The sequence below is a fragment of the Tursiops truncatus genome, chromosome 5, assembly GCF_011762595.2.
Source record: "Tursiops truncatus isolate mTurTru1 chromosome 5, mTurTru1.mat.Y, whole genome shotgun sequence".
Taxonomy (NCBI): Eukaryota; Metazoa; Chordata; class Mammalia; order Artiodactyla; family Delphinidae; genus Tursiops; species Tursiops truncatus.
The window spans coordinates 128,311,778-128,332,824 of NC_047038.1; the positions used below are offsets into that span (position 1 = coordinate 128,311,778).

General features: G+C 33.5%; 1 protein-coding gene across 5 annotated transcripts in view; it reads right to left on the reverse strand.

Moving 5' to 3' along the window:
• The window catches only part of CCSER1 (coiled-coil serine rich protein 1), a 1,269,753-nt gene that overhangs the window by 1,108,125 nt on the left and 140,581 nt on the right, over positions 1–21,047 (reverse strand). For all 5 annotated transcript variants that reach the window (XM_019926423.3, XM_019926422.3, XM_073805586.1 and 2 more), the window contains exon 2: positions 5,060–6,421. In XM_019926423.3, coding sequence (XP_019781982.1) covers positions 5,060–6,380 — 1,321 coding nt within the window. In that variant the 5' untranslated portion in view covers positions 6,381–6,421. The remainder of the gene's footprint in view (positions 1–5,059; positions 6,422–21,047) is intronic.

Genomic DNA, 21,047 nt, shown 5'->3' on the forward strand with positions numbered 1-21,047 from the left:
GTGTGGAGAAAAGGGAACCCTGTTGCACTGTCAGTGGGAATGTAAATTGATACAGCCACTATGGAGAACAGTATGGAGTTTTCTTGAAAAACTAAAAATAGAATTACCATATGATCCAGCAATCCCACTGCTGGGCATATGCCCAGAGAAAACCATAATTCAAAAAGACACATGCACCCCAATGTTCATTGCAGCACTACTTACAATAGCCAGGTCATGAAGCAACCTAAATGCCCATCAACAGATGAATGGATAAAAAAGATGTGGCACATATATACAATGGAATATTACTCAGCCATAAAAAGGAACTAAATTGGGTCATTTGTAGAGACGTGGATGCACCTAGAGACTGTCATACAGAGTGAAGTAAGTCAGAAAGAGAAAAACAAATATTGTATATTAACTCATGTATGTGGAACCTAGAGAAATGGTACAGATGAACTGGTTTGCAGGGCAGAAGTTGAGACACAGGTGTAGAGAACAAACGTATGGACACCAAGGGGGGAAAACTGTGGGGGGGGGGGTAGGGATGGTGGTGTGATGAATTGGGCAATTGGGATTGACATGTATACACTGATGTGTATAAAACTGATGACTAATAAGAACCTGCTGTATAAAAATTAAATTAAATTAAAAAAATAAAAGAAAGAAAGAGAAATTAAGAATACAATCCCATCTACAGTTACATCAAAAAGAATAAAATATCTAGGAATAAGTTTAATCCAGGAAGCAAAAAATATATACACTGAAAACTATAAAAGACATTGATGAAAGAAAATGAAGAAAGTAAAAATAAAGAGATATTCCATGTTCATGAAACGGAAAGATTAATATTGTTAAAATGTTCATACTACCCAAAAGAAAATGAAGAAAATAAAAATAAAGAGATATTCCATGTTCATGAATTGGAAAAATTAATATTGTTAAAATGTTCATATTACCCAAAGGGATCTACAGATTCAATGCAATTCCTATCAGAATTACACTGACATTTTTCACAGAAATAGAAAAAAAAAATCCTAAAATTTGTACAGAAACAAAGAAGACCCCAAATAGCCAAAGTAATCTTGATAAAGAAGAACAAAGATGGAGGCATTACACGTCCTGATTTTAAACTACATTACAAAGCTACAGTAATCAAAACAGTATGGTACTGGTGTAAAAACAGACACATAGATCAGTGGAATAGAAGAGACAGCCAAGAAATAAACCCATGCAAATGTGGCAATTAATTTTTGACAAAGAACCCAAGAATATATAATGGGGAAAAGATAGTCTCTTCAATAGACAGTGTTGAAAAATGGACAGTCACATGCGAAAAGATGAAACTGGGACCTTATCTTATACCACACACCAAAATCAACTAAAATTGATTAATGATTTGAAAGTTAAGACCCAAAACTGTAAACCTCCTAGAAGTAAACATGGGTATAAGCTCTTTGACATTCATCTTGATAATGATTTTTTGGATTTGATGTCAAGAGCAAAAGAAATAAAAGCAAAAATAAACAAGTAGGACTACTTCAAACTAAAAAGTTTCTGCACAGAAAACAAAAAAATAAAAATAAAACAGAAAGAAATAAAAGACAACCAATTGGACCAATTGGATGGGAGAAAATATTTGCAAATCATATATCCTATAAGGGGTTAATATCCAAAATATACACAAAATTCATACAACTCAATAGCAAGAAAAAAAATTAAAATGGGCAAAGGCCCTAAGTAAACATTTTTCCAAATAAGACATACAAATGGCCAATAGGTACATGAAAAGGAGCTCAACATCCCTAATCATCTGGGAAATGCAAATCAAACCCACAATGAGATATCACCTCACTTTCATTAGGATGGCCATTATCAAAAAGTCAAAAGACAACACATGTTTTTGAGCATATGGAAAAAAGGGAACCCTTGTGCACTGTTGGTGAGAATGTAAGCTGGTGCAGCCACTATGGAAAACATTATGGAGGTTCTTCAAGAAATTAAAAATAGAGCTACTATATGATCCAGCAATCTTACTTCTGGTAATATACCCAAAGGCAGCAAAATCACTATCTCAAAGACATATCTGTACTCCCATGTTCACAGCAGCATTATTCACAATAGCAGAGGTCTGGAAACATCCTAAGTATGAGAAAAAGGGAATGGATAAAGAAAATGCAGTATCTACATACAATGGAATATTATTCAGCCTTAAAAAAGAAGGAAATCCTGTCATTTGTGACAACATGGATGAATCTTGAAGATATGCTAAGTGAAATAAGCCAGACAGAGAAAGACCAATACTGCATGGTATCACTTACATGTGGAATCTTTTTTAGAAAGCTCAACTCATAGAAACAGAGAGTAGAAAAGTGGTTGCCTTGGTAAAAGGGTACAAACTTTCAGTTATAAGATAAATAAGATCTGAGGATCTAGTGTATAACAAGGTGACTATAGTTGAACTTAAATTTCTCAAAAACAAAAACCAAAAAGGTAAATATGTGACGTGATGGATATATTAACTAACTTGATGGGGGGGGGGAATTCTTTCACAATGTAACATATACCAAATCATCACTTTGTTCACTTTAAATATACAATTTAATTTGCCAATTATACTTGAATAAAGTTAAAAAAATGCAAACTACAATCACACCCCCCACTTCCTAATCCTCTTTTCTGCTTTAAACTCATCCTCAGCAGTTATTACCATCTGACATTTATTTATTTGTATATTAATTGTCTGAGTATTCCCAGTAGAAGGTAAGCTTCATGAAGAAAGGAATTTATTCGTTTTGTTCACTGATATACCCTTAGTGCCTAAAACAGTACCAAAACAATATTTGTTGAATGAATGAATGAATGAATTAAACTGTTCTGTTTGGGCTCATCTATGAGTTTAAAGACTCTTGGCTAGAACCTATTAAGCCAACATATGGCAGTTTTTTCAGTAACTTTTTAAGTCAATGAGTTAAAGTTAAGTTGCCAGAGAGGTCAACATTCCATTAATAATTCTGAAATGAATGTACACCCAGCACATTCAGATGCATATTAAATACTAGCTTAAACGTATTTCACAATAAATACAGAATAAACTTAGTATTATGGAATTTGGCAACTCTTTCTTACATAAAATACATTTGTCTAAATGGCTTTAAAATCTTGAAACTTCTAAATTATAAAATCTTTATGAATAGCAGATGAATATCTCCTATTGATGGAAATGAAGAATAGTATGCAACCAACTTTTCCTTTTTGACATTACCAGCTTATTTGCCTGTCTCTTTCTATTTTACAAGTTGTAGATACTATGAATTATCACCTAATGTCCAGGAACAGGCATCATGGTGTCAAATTCAGTGAAATTAATGTGTTAAATGGCTTGCTATTAGGATCTCAGTCAACAGATTAATAATCAGCAAGATAATTGTTGGTCATTCCCTAGTTTCCAAAGAGATAAATATTTACTCTATTCAGTTTGACATTGAGGCAAGTCACCATTTCTAAATAAGAATTAGATATAATCAAAATAATTACACTTTTACCTTTTGGGGTGCAATTTTCTAAAAAACTGCCTACATTCTAATCTGAGGTCCACCGCTTGCTAACAATGTGATTTCATGAAGTTATTTAACTTAATCCTAAACCTTACTCATTAATAACTTCCACATAAATCTTTGGTTAGTACTAAATAAAACAGTGCATGCAAATTGCTTAGCACATCTTTGGGCACATAGTATCATCATCATTATCATTCTTATAATTATACCACAGTTAAAGAATTAAGCAGGTATAACTAAATCCCAAAATACAAGCAAGGCTACCAAGATAAAAAAATGAAAAAAGTAGGCAGATGTGTAAAAGTGATTTTGTATCAAATGTGAAAAAATATGAAGACAGTTGGAAAATTAAGTCATGCATTTAAAACTGTAAAACTGCTATATTCATGGAGAGACTAGTTAGGTAAGTCAGATAAACTTATGATTCTTGACATTATATAATATATAATTTCACGGATTACAAATTTTAGTTAATATTTCAGTATTATTCTTAATGTTTTGGAAAGAGCCTGGGTCATGACATGTACTACAACCTAGTCATGAAGAGCCTGATCTTTGGATTGAGATAGTTGTAATTTGGCTGTGCTACTTACCAGCTGTAAAATTCCTTGGTCTCAGTTTTCTCATGTATAAAATGGGGAACATACTAGTGCCTACCTCATAGGGATTGTATCCTAAACAATTACTTATGAACTTTGTGACTTTGGACACATTACTTAACCTATCTGTGCTCCAATCATCTTGCCTGTAGAATGAGTTAGAATAATAGTAGCGATTTCAATCACTTCCAGATTCAATAAATTAATGTATCCAAAGGGCACAGAACAGTAAATGGACATATTGTTGGGACAACTATTAGTGTTAGTAGTAGTAGCAAAAGTGGCAGCAGTGGTAGTAGGAATCACAGTACAGAAAAAAAAGAATAAAAAATGTCAAGTACAGCCAGTAGGTATTATATATTCAACAATTCTCTTGAACTGAATTTTATATTGAAAAACCATGTTTTCTGTTGAATAACAGACTGGAGTAAATCAACCTTCCCTCCCTCTTTCTGTGCCAAAACATGGATCCTATTTAATAATAAAAACTTTGTTAAAATAGGAAAAAGAATTTTAATTATACGAATTTCTTTTACAATGATTGTGTCTGGGCTATATCTATTCTTTAACTAAGAAATACCAATACTCTATCATGAACTATAAAAAAAGATGGCCCTTATCTTAGATAAAGCCACATTTCAAATAAAATTAATTTCCTTCCACTTTCTTCTGAGGGTCAGAATCTGAATTACACAACTAAGAAAAATAAGTAACATGGATGAATTACATTTTCAGCATGATACGAATGAAGTAAGTTTAAGCAGAGAAATGATTTAAGACAAATTATAAATAGGACAGAAGATTAAAGAGTGAAAACTAAGAAAAATGTAGTTTCCATGAGATAGAATAAGAAAATTGAAGAAATTATAATGAAAATTATAATTCATATCATTTATTATACAGAGAAAATCATCATACCTTTGGCAGGATTTGCATCATATCCATATGATGTTTTGTTTAAAATATAATGATCACCGGAAGCGGGTATTATCCTTGAATCTGAAATAGGATGGATCCCTTTAACACGTTCAGCTATTGCTTTATGTTGCTCATAAAATCCAAGTTTCCTTGGGGAGCTTGTTGCCAACATTGTTTCACCATTTTGTATCACCATATGTTCTCCTCTTCTTGTATCTGCTGATAGATGAATCTCTGAGTCACTCGCATTCATAGCAGGTAGTTCAGTGATTTGCAGTAACACTTCCTTCTGATTAGCAGCAGAGGTTTCTGGTAAGGATTTAGATTCAGTGCCACACCGACCTTCTAACCTGTATTTCCCAGGAGACATAATTGCACAGGGAACAGTTCCCATAAGGTCTGTTGTCTTTGTAGCAGCAGCAGGATTGGGAGAAATCTGAGAGGTAGAATCACTGTGGCCAAAGTTGTCACAGTGGGATGCCATGCTTCCACTTTTAGGAAATGCATCTGCTTCAGACACAGAATCTTCAGTCAAGGCTAAGAACTCTGAAGGTGTCTGAGCTGTAGTAAAATCAGCAGAAAGCAGTGGAGATGGTAACGAGCTTCCCGCCCGTTCTGTTACATCCACAGAACAAGATGGAGAACCTCTTAGTAATACAGGTTCCCTCTCTTGGTACTGTGCCATTTCCAGTGAGAATTCAGATTGTTGTACCAATGAAATGGATTGGCTCTGTGGAACTGGCTTAGAAAATTTATAGTGAGATGAAAAGGATTTAGTAAGAAGCTTCTTTGTTGACTGCTTAACAGAACGGCGAGTTTGTTCTTCTGTGAATCCAGAATCATCCCCCTCACTTTTGCCAGAACTCAGGCAATTTATAAAGACATTCTTATTAGTCGAGTGCTCGTTTTCTCTTTCAAAATCCTCTGTCAAAGATCTTGTTATCTTCTTATTTCGTGAACTGCTAAAACCAACAGAATGTCTTCCCCTGGTTTTAGTATGTTCTTCCGAACTCGGTTTTTGCATACTGCTGTGACCAGGTTGAGCACCATTTGAAATACTAAGGTTCTGGTTGGTAGGTTCTTGCTTAGGTTCACTCCCCTTCTTATGATGGAAGCTAATGGAAGGAGTACGGAAGAGGCTCCTGCGTTTACCTGTGCTACCTGAGCTTGAGTTAGTGCTGGAAGGAGACGAACTGTGGACACCGACTGTATTACTGGAGGAGGGTGAAGAAGGAAGAGAATCATGTTTTCTGCTAATACTCCTTCTGAATATCGGCAACCGGGAGACCAGAGTAGATCGTCTTGATCTGGAGTCCCCCATTGGGACTCCAAGGCTTGCACTGCGATAGCCAACTTAGCAACCTGAGAAAAGACAAATAGAACAAGTTAATAGAAGTCAATTATAAATAAGACGTTTTAAAACACAATACTGGTTTTTCATTCATGACACAGAATTTGTTATACTAAAATAATAGCAAAATTCTGACAAAGAATTTTCTGAATTTCTATGTAGCAAAATATCCAATCATTTGTATAGAAATTTTATAATGGTGCCACAACTTCACAATGACCAAGAATATTTGAAGTCTAAATTTGTATTGGGAGACACGAGAGTGCTATTCAAGACTCAGCCTTACTACTCACACCAGTTCTATAATTTGGTAAATTGCTTAATCTTAACTTTTTATGTTTATTTATTTAGATTTAGTAGGCATATGATAGCCACCATCAATGCTCTCTGGGTAAAATGCCCCACCACTGCCTCTGGTGGCCAGCACCAGATGTACCATGGGGCTCAACAAGTAATTGACCTGAGCTTAAACAGAGCCACAGACCAGACGAAGGTATGACCTGACCCTAGAATCTCTACTCAAAGAAAAAACCAATTGGAACAGATACTCTCCCTTCGATTATGATTTAGTAAGTTTAGAGGTAATTAGACCACTGGAAGAGGAAACTAAACTACATCATAAAGGATCTAGAGTAGAGTTATATACAAGATAAAGTTATGAGGAAACCACAGCCATGAGTTGAAGAAAAGACAAATGAAAGCTAATTCAACTGGTAATGCTAAGACAAGTGGAGACTACATACAGAGAAAAGCAGAAGCAAAGAAAATTTATGAACCATATTAATGTCAGGGTATTGATGATGAAGACAAAGAAGAAGGACGCGGAGAAGGTGGCAGCTGCAGTTCATTAACTGTGATGCACCACGTACTTGAAACAGGTTATCTCTTTTAATGCTTGTAACTATAGAAGTAGATATTACTATGGTCACTTTACAGCGGAAAGGTAAGTTGCCTACATCACTCAGCTGATAAGTGCTAAAGCAGGACTAAGAAACGAAGCATTATCTAACCACAGGGTCAGTTCATAATCAGCACGGTATATACTGCTTTCACTAGAGTGAAAAGCCAAGAGCTTAGGCTGCCGAAGGCCCAGATATGTTTCCACTTCAGAAATTACTAGTTGTATGGTAGGTCTTTCTCTTACGGTGACTGCTATTTTTCACTGGTTTTTATAATGTGCCATGATTTGTTTCCTATTTTGTATTGTTTTGCTTTGTTTCTAAATTTCACTTAATTCCTTAACCATAACGTGCACACCCCTGCTTTGTCAACTTGAATCATGCTGTTTCTTTCTGTTATTTATTGCAACCAAAGCTATCTGACAATAATAAATACTACATAAAATGACAGGCCCTCCATTTTATCATTCTTGCAGATAAAGTATTAGATTGATCTAGTAAAATACTTTCATGTCCTTGACGAAGTGTATGACAAAAACGGAAAATATTTTCTCTTTCACATACGCATTTTTAAATATTTGATATTTTGTTCTAAATGATATAAAATCAATTTGCCTTTCATGATTTTTATTGGATGATCTTTAACTGCACTCACTGAATTTGAATTTAAATCAAACTATGTGTGAACCACTTCTAAAACATTTAAGCATCCTTGCAAGGCTTTAGCTGAAGAAAGCTTAAAATACAAAGACATTTTAGTTTGTGAAGTCTTTCCTAAATTAAAACTATCTCACTTTCCTCCCAGCTTAGATGTTCTGAAATGGATACAAAAAATAATACAATTTTGTTTACACTTTCACTCTTAATAATGCTTTAATTAACATCATTCTCAGCTGTGATTTTATTTATAGGCAAGATTTATTTCCATTCAATGCCCAGTGAATAATTTTGCTCTAATAAGAGCATTATCAACCACAATGATTTGCAGCTGGTGGTGAACCTATGGCCTTCAATGTATTCATGTCAAGATATTTACCACTATTTTTGAAATATCTTCAGAATTTATGTATACTGAAATATTTCTTGACCTTTTTTTAGTATTTCTTACATTTGTATCAGCAATCAAAAATAAAAGAGTGAATAAATCCCATGTCTCTTAGGCAAGTATTCAAAGGATTTAACTAATGAAAAATTTTCAGAAAAAAGAATTACAATAAAATTCTTAATGAAAACAACCAGACTTCCGTTTACAATACATATGTGCTACTAATATATCTGTCTTAATTTAAGTAAAAACATCATAGATACACAGAGATATTTATACATTGAATGGGATGACATGGAATAGATATAAAATCTATTGGAGATAAAAATCTTTTGTTTCACTTTATCCACAGATAGTCTTTTAAATGAAGTTCTTATCCCAGCTAAATGAGAGAGACAAAATATCTATAGGTTGGAATTATCCATATTCTTTATAAAGACTTTAAAATCTATGTCTCATATTTCATTCTCCAATTGCATTGATTACTACTTGCCACTTTCTGTTCGCTTTCACCATCAAGGCATTAGCAGATGTAGAACCATCTGCTTGGAATGCCCTTCCAGTAACTGTGATGTGGTAAAATTCCTATTTCTACAGATGGTCCCTTCCAGAATGCCATCTCTGATCCCCCTTCCTACTCTCTTCCATTTTGGACTTAGCACTCCTCCTTTATGCATCCTCAAGTATTACCTTACATAGTAAACATCTGTTTATCTATCTGACTTTACTATTTTACCTTAAGCTTCTTTTTTTTTCAATTAATTTTATTTTTGGTTTCATTGGGTCTTCGTTGCTGCATGCAGGCTTTCTCTAGTTGTGGCGAGTGGGGGCTACCCTTCGTTGCAGTGTGCGGGCTTCTCATTGCGGTGGCTTCTCTTGTTGTGGAGCATGGGCTCTAGGCGCGTGGGCTTCAGTAGTTGTGGCGAACAGGCTTAGCTGCTCTGTGGCATGTGGAATCTTCCCGGACCAGGGATCGTACCCGTGTCCCCTGCATTGGCAGGTGGATTCTTAACCACTGCACTACCAGGGAAGTCCCTACCTTAAGCCTGTTAATGGCAAAGGCCATTTTTGCTTTGCTTTGAGACCCCAGGTGCCTAATACACGATTAATACTTATAGAGTCAATGGATTTCATAAAATGAAGTTTTCACTTGAACACAACAGTATTTCAAACACAAACATATTTTCTGTCTCACTACCAAAAATGAAATGTTACAATTTTGAGGTTAATTATGTTGAATTACAACTTTTAGAGTCATGAGTTAACTAAAAGTTTTTCAAACTGTAAAATCAATATCTACAATTTGCTAACATTTGAAGACAGTGTTATTAACAAGCTGAATAACAATATATCATCAAATCAACAATGAATTTCTTAATTGGCATCGTTGAGAAAGATGTAAATTCTAGTTCAAGGGGTTTTATGGATCATTAATTTGTTACCTGTTTAATATTAGAGTAAAAGTAAAATACCTTAAAGAAGTAAGATATACTGAAAAAAATTATACTTTTTTTCTCCATAATTCCAAAGGCATTAACCAAGACATAAAATAACCTTGAAGGATTTCACAGCTATTATCTTGGAAACTGATTACCATATGCAAAAACAGGTATGTCTATCTGTGCAGGTAAGAGAAACAAAACAAAACCCCCTTAATCTTTTTCTTTCCTGTCATTTTTCTGTTATCCTAGAATTTGGACAGCCCTCATATTTTTTCACTATGAGCCAAACATGATGGAGGGACCTGATGTCCCATATCTGAGATAGTAGTGAGTATCCTTTGTCTCTCTCCCAAAATTAGTGGTATATTATTCCAAAAACAAGCCTACACAAAGTACCCTTTACACAGACATGCAATCAGCATAAAAAAAATTTTGGTTTCAAATCCAAGCTCTGCCACTTACCAGTAGCATGAATGAGAACACAGATAATTATTTTATAGTGATTTTTCTTTAAGGATGGAAGGTACAACATCACAAAGAAACTTAACACTCTGCTTGGTATAGAGTAAATTTGCACTTTCTTCCTTTTTTAATGAAATGCATTCAAGCAAGTGGTGCATGATGTAACAGCACATAGAGTGATTATGAAAATGAGCTACTTTTCAAAATCTGCCCCAATCACTGTTTAAAAAATCATCAAAAATTTTGAGGGGAGGTGGAGGTGTATAAATTGGGGTCAGTGTTCTAACCCCTTATGATAAACATCCCTAAAGTATACATTTTTATTGGAATTTAAAAACAATGACCAATATTTGAAGTGTTTGTGGGGAATGTTGCATAAGTTAAATACAGTCTGTTCTATTCTCTCTGAGAAAAGATATCAGAAAATAACCAGGTAGAGCCTAAATGACCACACTTAAAAGAAAATCAATGATACATTGTGAAAATGGAAAAAAAAAATTCACAGAAACCAAATACTCTCTAGGTAACAACTTTCAACATTAAGAAAGCAATGGCAGAAAACAAATCATATGAAAACATATCAAAGGACACTGATGAATTTTCACCAAAATTAAATAGATAATAGCTTGAATAAGCTTCCAAGTCAATCTTATCTAATTATGTCATTTTGATGAAGATTTAAATGAGTCCTGATAGGTGTTATGGCTTAGCTGGAAAGCCCTCCAGCTCAGATTCTTTCTATTACAAAGTTCATGCAATTTACATCTCAATAATCTTTTTTATAAAATTGAAGTATAGTTGATTTGCAATATTGTGTTAGTTTCAGGTGTACCACAAAGTAATTCAGTTATATTTATATATTTTTTTAGATTGTTTTCCATTATAGGCTATTACAAGATATTGAATATCATTCCCCATGTTTTACAGTAAATCCTTGTTGCTTATCTATTTTATATACAGTAGTGTGTATCTGTTAATCCCATACTCCTAATTTTACTTTAACTATGATGTAATTTATCTTTAAATGTATTTCTAAAATGTTTTATTGTTTTCATTTAAATAAATATGGAACTAATAGAGGCATTTTTAACGATAAATCACTGACACACATGGACAAGGGCCACTTCAAACAGCAGGGTTAGTGAGGACAATATGAGATACATTAAAAGGATGACTGATGAGGACCAAGTGGGTTATTGATCGGTCACAGGGAAGAGAATGAGACTGTCAGCCAAAGATAGCAAGAGTTAGAAATCACATAATTGATTGGATATGTTTAATTAACAATTTATTAAATTTGCATATAATTTAGCCACACTGAGTACAGTAAGTTATTTCCAACTATAAAGAAGAAAATAATACAAATAACTGCGTATATCAGAAATGCTTGCTTATATCAAAATGATTTGACCCTAAAAATTGCATGTAAGCGGAGATAGATTGTCCCTTACTGGATCTGTAAATCAATAAATCAATCTCCTAGGTAAAAAGAGAAAGAGAGTGCATGGTGCTAAATTGCATGATAATGGGAACAGTTACAATAGGGAAGGGGAATATATTTCAAAGAGATTATTCTAGCAGGAATTAGGGAAGAAGATGCATTCCTTGTCTGAATTAATAGAAGGACAGGGACCATAATACATATTTAGAAAGACATGTAATCTTGAAACCCAGCCAGATATAATCTCAGTTCTTCATTGACCAGAAGAGACAACAGAGGGAGAAGAGAAACATAGAGAGAAAGAATGGATTTTGACCAGAAATTAGACAGAAGTTAGTAGTGAAAGAAGAAAAAAGTCTAAAAGTCATATCTACATGTGACTCAGGCTTAAGTAAATAATGAGACTACATTTATAATTAACGTTATAGTTTATCTTCTGGCATTTATACACAATGAATGCATAACCGTTAAGAAAGAAGACTCTCATGCAAAAATATCTCGATTTGAATTCAGCATTATACCTAAGAGCTGTGTGACTTTAGAGTGGCTTAAAAAGTTATTTAACTCCCTGCGCCTTCATGAGGATAATAGTTGCAACTACCTTAAAGATTTTGTGATGATCTAATAAGTAAAACCAAAAAGCACTTAGAACAAGGTCTAGCACATAACAAATGTTTAATAACTATAAATTATCAAGAAAAATTAACCATACTTGTACTATTTCACAGCCAAGTACACTTTAGTTAGCTTGTAACCTCCCCCAACTTCTCTCAGCTGAAGTTCTAATTCTGTCTACTAGTAGACAAATAATACTGTCATTTCCAGTCAATCTTGAATAGGACAAAAAGGAAGGTTAGAGGCCAGAGTACCCATATGTCAATGGGCTTGGGGCTTGCAATTAATATCCTAATTAATACACATATATTAATACACATATATTCATTTCAATTTTTTATTAAATATTAAGTTCACTTATTCAGTATTATTTTTTTTACTTTCAACAAAATAATCCAGACTTAAAGAAGCAAATAACTAAAATATTATGAATATGCAAAGACTGTCTCAGACCCTGAACATGATTCTCAAAAGAGTGAATTTGATAAATTTGTTGAACAATGAAAATGTCATAACAAGTATGCAACTTTAGAGAGGATAGCACACATCCAAAAGTATATATGTTTGTTAATAAAGAAAATTTTATTACTTCTTACATTGGAGAATTTGGTTTGGTCTTAAAATATTATTTTGGAAAAAAAATTCCTTGCAATGTTGTAGGTTAGGTTTCTTAGAAGCAGAGCCTAAGCAAGGAATTCTTTTTTTTTTTTAACATCTTTATTGCAGTATAATTGCTTTACAGTGGTGTGTTAGTTTCTGCTTTATAACAAAGTGAATCAGCTATACATATACATATATCCCCATATCTCTTCCCTCTTGCATCTCCCTCCCTCCCACCCTCCCTATCCCACCCCTCTAGGTGGTCACAAAGCACTGAGCTGATCTCCCTGTGCTATGTAGCTGCTTCCCACTAGCTATCTATTTTACATTTGGTAGTGTATATATGTCCATGCCACTCTCACTTTGTCCCAGCTTACCCTTACCCTCCCCGTGTCCTCAAGTCCATTCTCTACATCTGCGCCTTTATTCCCGTCCTGCCCCTAAGTTCTTCAGAACCACTTTTTTTTTTCTTTTAGATTCCATATATATGTGTTAGCATATGGTATTTGTTTTTCTCTTTCTGAGTTACTTCACTCTGTATGACAGACTCTAGGTCCATCCACCTCACTACAAATAACTCAATTTCGTTTTGTTTTATGGCTGAGTAGTATTCCATTGTATATTATGTGCATGTCTTCTTTACCCATTCATCTGTCGATGGACACTTAGATTGCTTCCGTGTCCTGGCTATTGTAAATAGAGCTGCAATGAACATTGTGATACATGACTCTTTTTGAATTATGGTTTTCTCAGGGTATATGGCCAGTAGTGGGATTGCTAGGTTGTATGGTAGTTCTATTTTTAGTTTTTTAAGGAACCTCCATACTGTTCTCCATAGTGGCTGTATCAATTTACATTCCCACCAACAAGAGGGTTCCCTTTTCTCTACACCCTCTCCAGCATTTATCATTTGTAGATTTTTTTTTAATGATGGTCATTCTGACTGGTGTGAGGTGATACCTCATTGTAGTTTTGATTTGCATTTCTCTAATGATTAGTGATGTTGAGCATCCTCTCATGTGTTTGTTGGCAATCTGTATATCTTCTTTGGAGAAATGTCTGTTTAGGTCTTCTGCCCATTTTTGGACTGGGTTGTGTGTTTTTTTTATATTGCGCTGCATGAGCTGCTTCTAAATTTTGGAGATTAATCCTTTGTCAGTTGCTTCATTTGCAAATATTTTCTTCCATTCTGAGGGTTGTCTTTTTGTCTTGTTTATGTTTTAGCAAGGAATCCTTATTCAAGCAATTTATTAGAGAATTACTCTCAAGAGAAGGTAAGGAAAGAAGGCATGATAGAACAGGGGTAAAGCTAATCAGGGATGTGGCTGAAAATGACATCTAGCTTCAGATGAATCCCATGGGATCTGGAACACTTATTGATACCTCGAGACAGTGGCAGGTCCTCTGTATTCCATGCCAGTCAACTATTTGTAGATTTCTCTAAGGAATGGGAAAAATATTTGAAACATATAAAACTGGCAAAGGATTGATATCTGGACTATACAAGGAATTCTTATAAATCAGTAAGAATAAGACAATTCAAACAGAAAAATAAATGGGCAAAAAATATGAACATGCAAATCCCAGAAGATATACAAATTACCAGTGAATATATAAAAGCATATTAAAACCCATTAGTAATTAGAGAATATAGAAAGAGCTCCTACAAGCCAGTAAGAAACAGACAACACATAGGAAAAAAGGTAACAAAGAATATAGACAAGAATTTCATGGAAGAAACACAAATCACTAATCAACATATGAACAGATATTTAACTCCATTATTAATCAAGAAAACCACAGATACTATTTTTCACCTATAACATTTTAATACTAAATAATATCAAGTTTGAATGAATGAAGGAGTACCTATAGACACTTATGAAGGAGTCCAAATTGTTAAGATCATTGTAGAAAATTATGTATCAAAATATCAAAGTAAGTAATTTCACTTCTCAGCATTTACCTTAGAATAATACTCACATATCTGCACACAGAAACATGAGAAACATATATAGAGACATTCAAGGCAGGTTTATAACAGTTGAAATTAAAAATAATATAAATGTCCATTAATAGGAGACTTGAAAAAGTAAAATATGGTATTATCTATTCCACAGCATAACAGACAAGAACTAAACACATAGGGTAAAAGATATCTGACAAAAAAATTTCCAAGGCATTTAATTAATAAAATCAAGTACCTAACTGATATGTTATATATAATTTATGTAAATTACAAATGTATTATGAAACTTTTTAAATAATAAATATTCTACAGATACATATGTGTGTAAATGCATAGGAAAAAATCTGGAAGGATGTACTTCAAAGTGTCAACAGGAATTATCCTTGAAGAGGGCTTTTGTACTGGGGGTTGTCATCAATGGGGGCACCAATGTAACAAATAATATGAAGTTTCAACAATGAAAATAAATTCATGAATTACATTTATAATTAAAACTTACAAAATTCAAATTAAAATAGTATAAAAACATATGGCCTATCAAAATTACATAATAATAGGCATGTAAATGTGTTAAAAGTAATTTGAAGGGTATACAAAAATAAAGTAGCTGCCTCTGAAAGAGAATGAGAATGTGGGAAATTATTTTTATAAAAATAATCTGACCAAATATGACAAAATACAAAAATCAATTCTGAGTGTTTTAATAAACTCTTCAAATCTTTTAAATTGTAACACGAAGTATTTAAATAAATAAGACTTACAGAAGTGCCAAGAATCCTTACATTAATATAAAGACTTTGTATTTTTCATGAACCTACATTCTTAACACTAAAATTCATGTTTTATGTGACCATCAGTCCAAAATGTATGTTTATAAATTGAAACTTACTTTTGTAAAAACTCAAATTCTATTTCATTTCACTATTGAAAGCTACTTCCATCCTTTAAAAAAAATTCACTATTCCTTTACCATATGATAATTCATCTAACTGTTGTCAGTGATAGTTCAGACACAAATAATTTGTTCTAGGCTTTTCACAATCTTTTTAATGTTTTAGTATTTCCATAATACAAACATTAAACCACCACAGATTATATAGTTGGCTAATAAACTAGAATTATATGATTTGGAAGCATGTGACATTATGACTTTTACTCATTAACAATAAATTGATGCCATTATATAATTCTTTCAAAGGCTAGTAAACGAACCAAACAAGTCGGTTATTAGTTCAAAGGAATGATTCATTTATAACAGTTTATTTGTTTTCTAAATACTAAAATCACTGAATTTGCCTCAAATTTTATTTTTTTACTAAAAAGAAAACGACCAAGTTTAAAATAAATAACCTGTAGTTGTGCAAACATACCAGCAGAGGGTGCAGAAGATCTTCCTTTTTAGCAACAGTCAATTTTTTTTTCTTGTAACTTTCAAAGCCAATTTAAGATTTATTGGGCAGTTGATTAAAAATATCAGAAAGACTTTTATGTAAATGAAAAATTAAAGTCTTAAAGTCTCCAAATGCACTTTCAAATTAAATCTTTTTTTCTAGCAAAAATAAGAGTTTTTTAGTTTTTAACTTTTACATAGACTACATTAATAAGGCATCTGTTAAAGGAAATTCACATTCATATATATCACTTCAAATTTATTATTTATTTGCCAATAGTTTTTCATTGTTTTTGAAATAACAGTAGATCATATGTTGCTTTGTAGGGAAAAAATTAGTGCAAAAGGTGTATGAAGCTGGTAGCGTATCTTGTTCCTGTTATATGTTGTAAATATCTATCACTTAATTTTAAAAATTTTTCTTACAATATTGCACAGAGCAGCTCATGGTCACAGACACAAATATGAATAAGGAAAATTATGTATCAATGTAAGATAATACAAAAACTGGAGGAAAAGAATTTTTGAAATACAAATTAGAATATATATTAGGAGATTAAATTTAAAAGTTAATACACTCAACATTCATAAATATGTGTATGTCTGGGTCTGTGTACAAAATATCAGTAATACAGACACTTGACAATACAAATCAGCATATGGAGTAATACAGAATCGAACATTTCAATGTATATTTGAACAGTTCAAATATAAATATTAGATGAATAAACTGAAAGTCAGTATTGGTCTGGTAAGGGGGAAAAAAAGAAACGAGTATATCTGCAAATCATCACTGCCTTGCTTTTGTTATAAATACTGTTGTAGTTGTATTCTTTATGATACAAATGGTAGCGTATTAAAGAATATACCAATTTCCATTCAGTTATACGTTGGCTTGAAGTACAAATTCTGTCAGAATCATTTTTAAAACAGAATCTTAGATTTGTCCTTTTTTTAAGTGTTGTTTCTGAACTCAACATATAATGGTCACATTCAGCAATGACATTGTTTCACAATATATCTGTGGATCTAATTTCTCTTGAACTGCTTCCCCATTCATAAAACTAGAGGACTGAATAGATGAATTTTGTGAGGCCCTCTAATTCATTAAAATACATGCACAAAATCTGTGAAATGCAGGATACATACACACACCTGACAATAAAATGTCAATCTGAATATCATTTTTTCTAGTTCAAAGTTAATAACAAACTAGATTCAGTACTGTCCCATAAATAGGAAGATAAAAATAATGTCCCATTATAAACAAACAGATATAGTGTATTTTATAAAAAAGAGAGCAAAAGTACATCTGGGAATGCAGTCTGTTTGTTACATGATAAAATTAGAAATATGATAGTAAGTTTCTTCCACTTACCTTGTATTTGCCTATGTAATTACTGAACTTGACTAAATTATATACAAATTTTCAAACTTTCATTATTTAAAATTCTGGTTTTTGTAATTCATGAATTAGAACAGGGGCATAGATTTTAGAATCTAGGGGAAAAAGAGGCATGGCTTTTATTTCATATGATATTTTAGTAATAAAATCTTCAGATATAATATAGTATCAGATTGAAATTATTTCAGATTATGTTGAGATAAATTTTAAATTGGTAGAAAACCCTAATATTAAAACAATTAATAGATTTACTCTAGATCCGTAAAATATAATTAAAAGATTTTATTAAATGTATTAAAGCATGTTTTATTCCCTAAGTTGTTAACTTAAAATTTTATTTATTTTAGGAGGAATTATATAACATATATTACAACAAAAGGGACATAATAAATTAAGCCCGTTTCTTTCTTAAAAAAAAAAAAACTTAAACTTTGTTAATAAATTTACTAAGTTGTCTTGTGAGACTATGGTCCCACATCAAAGACCGCCATAAGGAATGACTAACTGATACTGAATGTATACTGAGTTATACTGTTAAATTTGATAGAACAATTAGTAAAAAAGAACCCAGGAGAGAAGGACCTATGCTTATGCCAAAAGGGTTCTAGCTGTAGTAGCTGGTAGCAAAGGCGATGTCCCTGACTTGAGTTGCCGCTACATGGAGATTTTGCATCTTGGAAATTGTGAGTTCTGCTTTGGTGAATAACTACTGAATAGAATTAGACATTTGGAAGACGTACTTCTCTTTGAGGATGAAGAAACTGAAATCCAGATTGGTTAAGTACCTCATTCAAAGACAAATAGCTGCACTAACATTTATAGAGCTCAGTGTTCCTGATAATGGAATTAACTAATCCAAACAAAAGTACAGACTCTGTCATTGCCAGAGACATGTCCTTATTTAAAACAAACAAAAAGGTTCTGGCTCTATAAGCATCTGATACATCTATATAATATTGTTACCATTTTTGTATAACTTTAAAATAAGTTTTCTTTTCAAGAAGCTACATTAACATAAAAGATTTTTTGTTTCCCTTATGTGGTTTTTTAAAAAATTTAGTCACATATCACTGGAAGAGGTGACCTCACATTTAGTGAGTGCATATGTTATTTCATTTTAATCCTAACAACTTTGTTAGGTAACTATAATTATTCTTATCAGATAAACAAATGTGGGGTCTGAGAGGTAAAGCTGAGATTTGAATCATGTATTTATGATGCTGAAGACAAATTGTGAATTCATATCTTTCTGCCTCGTATTACAAGATATTAAATGACACTATTCTTAATGCTATTGCTGCACTAACTGTGTAATTGGGAGAGGCTTAGTATTCCAAATCAGTATTCCAATGACAGAGCCACTGCCAGGTATCAAGAGGAGTTTTAAATGACTCTTAAGTTAAACAACTGGTCACAGGAATATTAATTCTGCAGAAAGAATGCATCCATTAGCAAAGAACGTACAAAGTGTTGAGTTCACAAGCAAAAGAGAGATGGGGGCGGGGAGGGAGGCAGGAGAGAAAGAAATGGTTGTGTCATCCTACAGACTCTCCTAGGCCAACAGTTCCATGTCCAAGACTGAATATTAAACAAGGGCGTAAGTAGGATCTGAGAACATTTTGTGATTCATAATAAAATATTCCAAGAAAGGAGCAGCCATCCAAGATTAAAAAGAATAAAGAAAGAATGTCATACAACAAGCAGAAGGTTCCCCAGAAACTGAAATAAGAACCTATAGGGGCCCCTGCTTGCTTTGCTTATGGAGAAACCACATAACAGTATTTGGATACCATGTCATGTATATAGCATAGAGTATACAGTATAAATAAATAATAATATAATGGATTACAGAATGAGGGTCAGAGCTGTCTCAAAATATTTTTTTTGGCTTCCTTCTCAACATCTTAAAATCTCGTTCTGGTTTTGTCCTGTAAAATATATAGGTTAAATTTCAGAATCCACATTTCTGGTTTGGATTCTGGTTTCTACACTCACTAATTTTGTTTTTATGTTTGCTTGGTTTTAGCATCTTTATTGGAGTATAATTGCTTTACAATGGTGTGTTAGTTTCTGCTGTATAACAAAGTGAATCAGCTATACATATACATATATCCCCATATCTCCTCCCTCTTGCATCTCCCTCCCACCCTCCCTATCCCACGCCTCTAAGTGGTCACAAAGCACTGAGCTGATCTCCCTGTGCTATGCGGCTGCTTCCCACTAGCTATCTATTTTACATTTGGTAGTGTGTATACGTCCATGCCACTCTCTCACTTCATCCCAGTTTACCCTTCCCCCTCCCCGTGTCCTCAAGTCCATTCTCTACGTCTGCATCTTTATTCCTGTCCTGTCCCTATGTTCTTCAGAACCATCGTTTTTTTTTTTTAGATTCCATATATATGTGTTAGCACATGGTATTTGCTTTTCTCTTTCTGACTTACTTCACTCACTCTGTATGACAGTCCCTAGGTCCATCCACCTCACTACAAATAACTCAATTTCGTTTTACACTCATTAATTTTGAAAAAACTACTTAATCTCCCTCTTAGCCTCAGTGTCACTATATGTGAAATGATGAAATAAATAGCACCTGCCATAACAGAATTAACTATTATGAGGGTTAAAAGAGCTAATGTGCGTTAAGTGCGTAGACCTGTGTCCAACAGAGAGGAAGCACACAAAAAATGTTAGCGATTTGTATTACTACAAAATTATATAAAGTGAATCCAACTTTTCTATTTCAAGAATTTGAAATAGAAACCTATCCATCTCAAGAATGTGATGCCTTGAATGGGAAATCTATTGAAGCAATACTCTTTCTAGAATTTTCTCTTAATAAGGCTTCTTTGCTTCTACGTGAGCTACAAGTTAAGACAGCATGTATCAGGACTTCCCTGGTGGTGCAGTGGTTAAGAATCCACCTGCCAATGCAGAGGACACAGGTTCGATCCCTGGTCCAGGAAGATTCCACATGCCACGGAGCAACTAAGCCCATGTGCCACAACTGCTGAGCCCGCGTGCCACAACTACTGAAGCCCATGCACCCTAGAGCCCGTGCTCAGCAACAAAAGAAGCCACCACAATGAGAAGCCCACGCACCACAATGAAGAGTAGCCCCTGCTCGCCGCAACTAGAGAAAGCTCGCACACAGCAACGAAGACCCAACACAGGAAGAAGGAAGGAAGGAAGGAAGGAAGGAAGGAAGGAAGGAAGGAAGGAAGGAAGGAAGGAAGGAGAAAGAAATTTTAATTAAAAAAAGATAGCGTGTATGTGGATGAGTGTATATCTAAGTAGAATAGGATCATAACCCTCCACCAACCCTTAGGAAAAAGAACTGTACTGCTAGCCTGAAACTGAGGAAAGATAGAG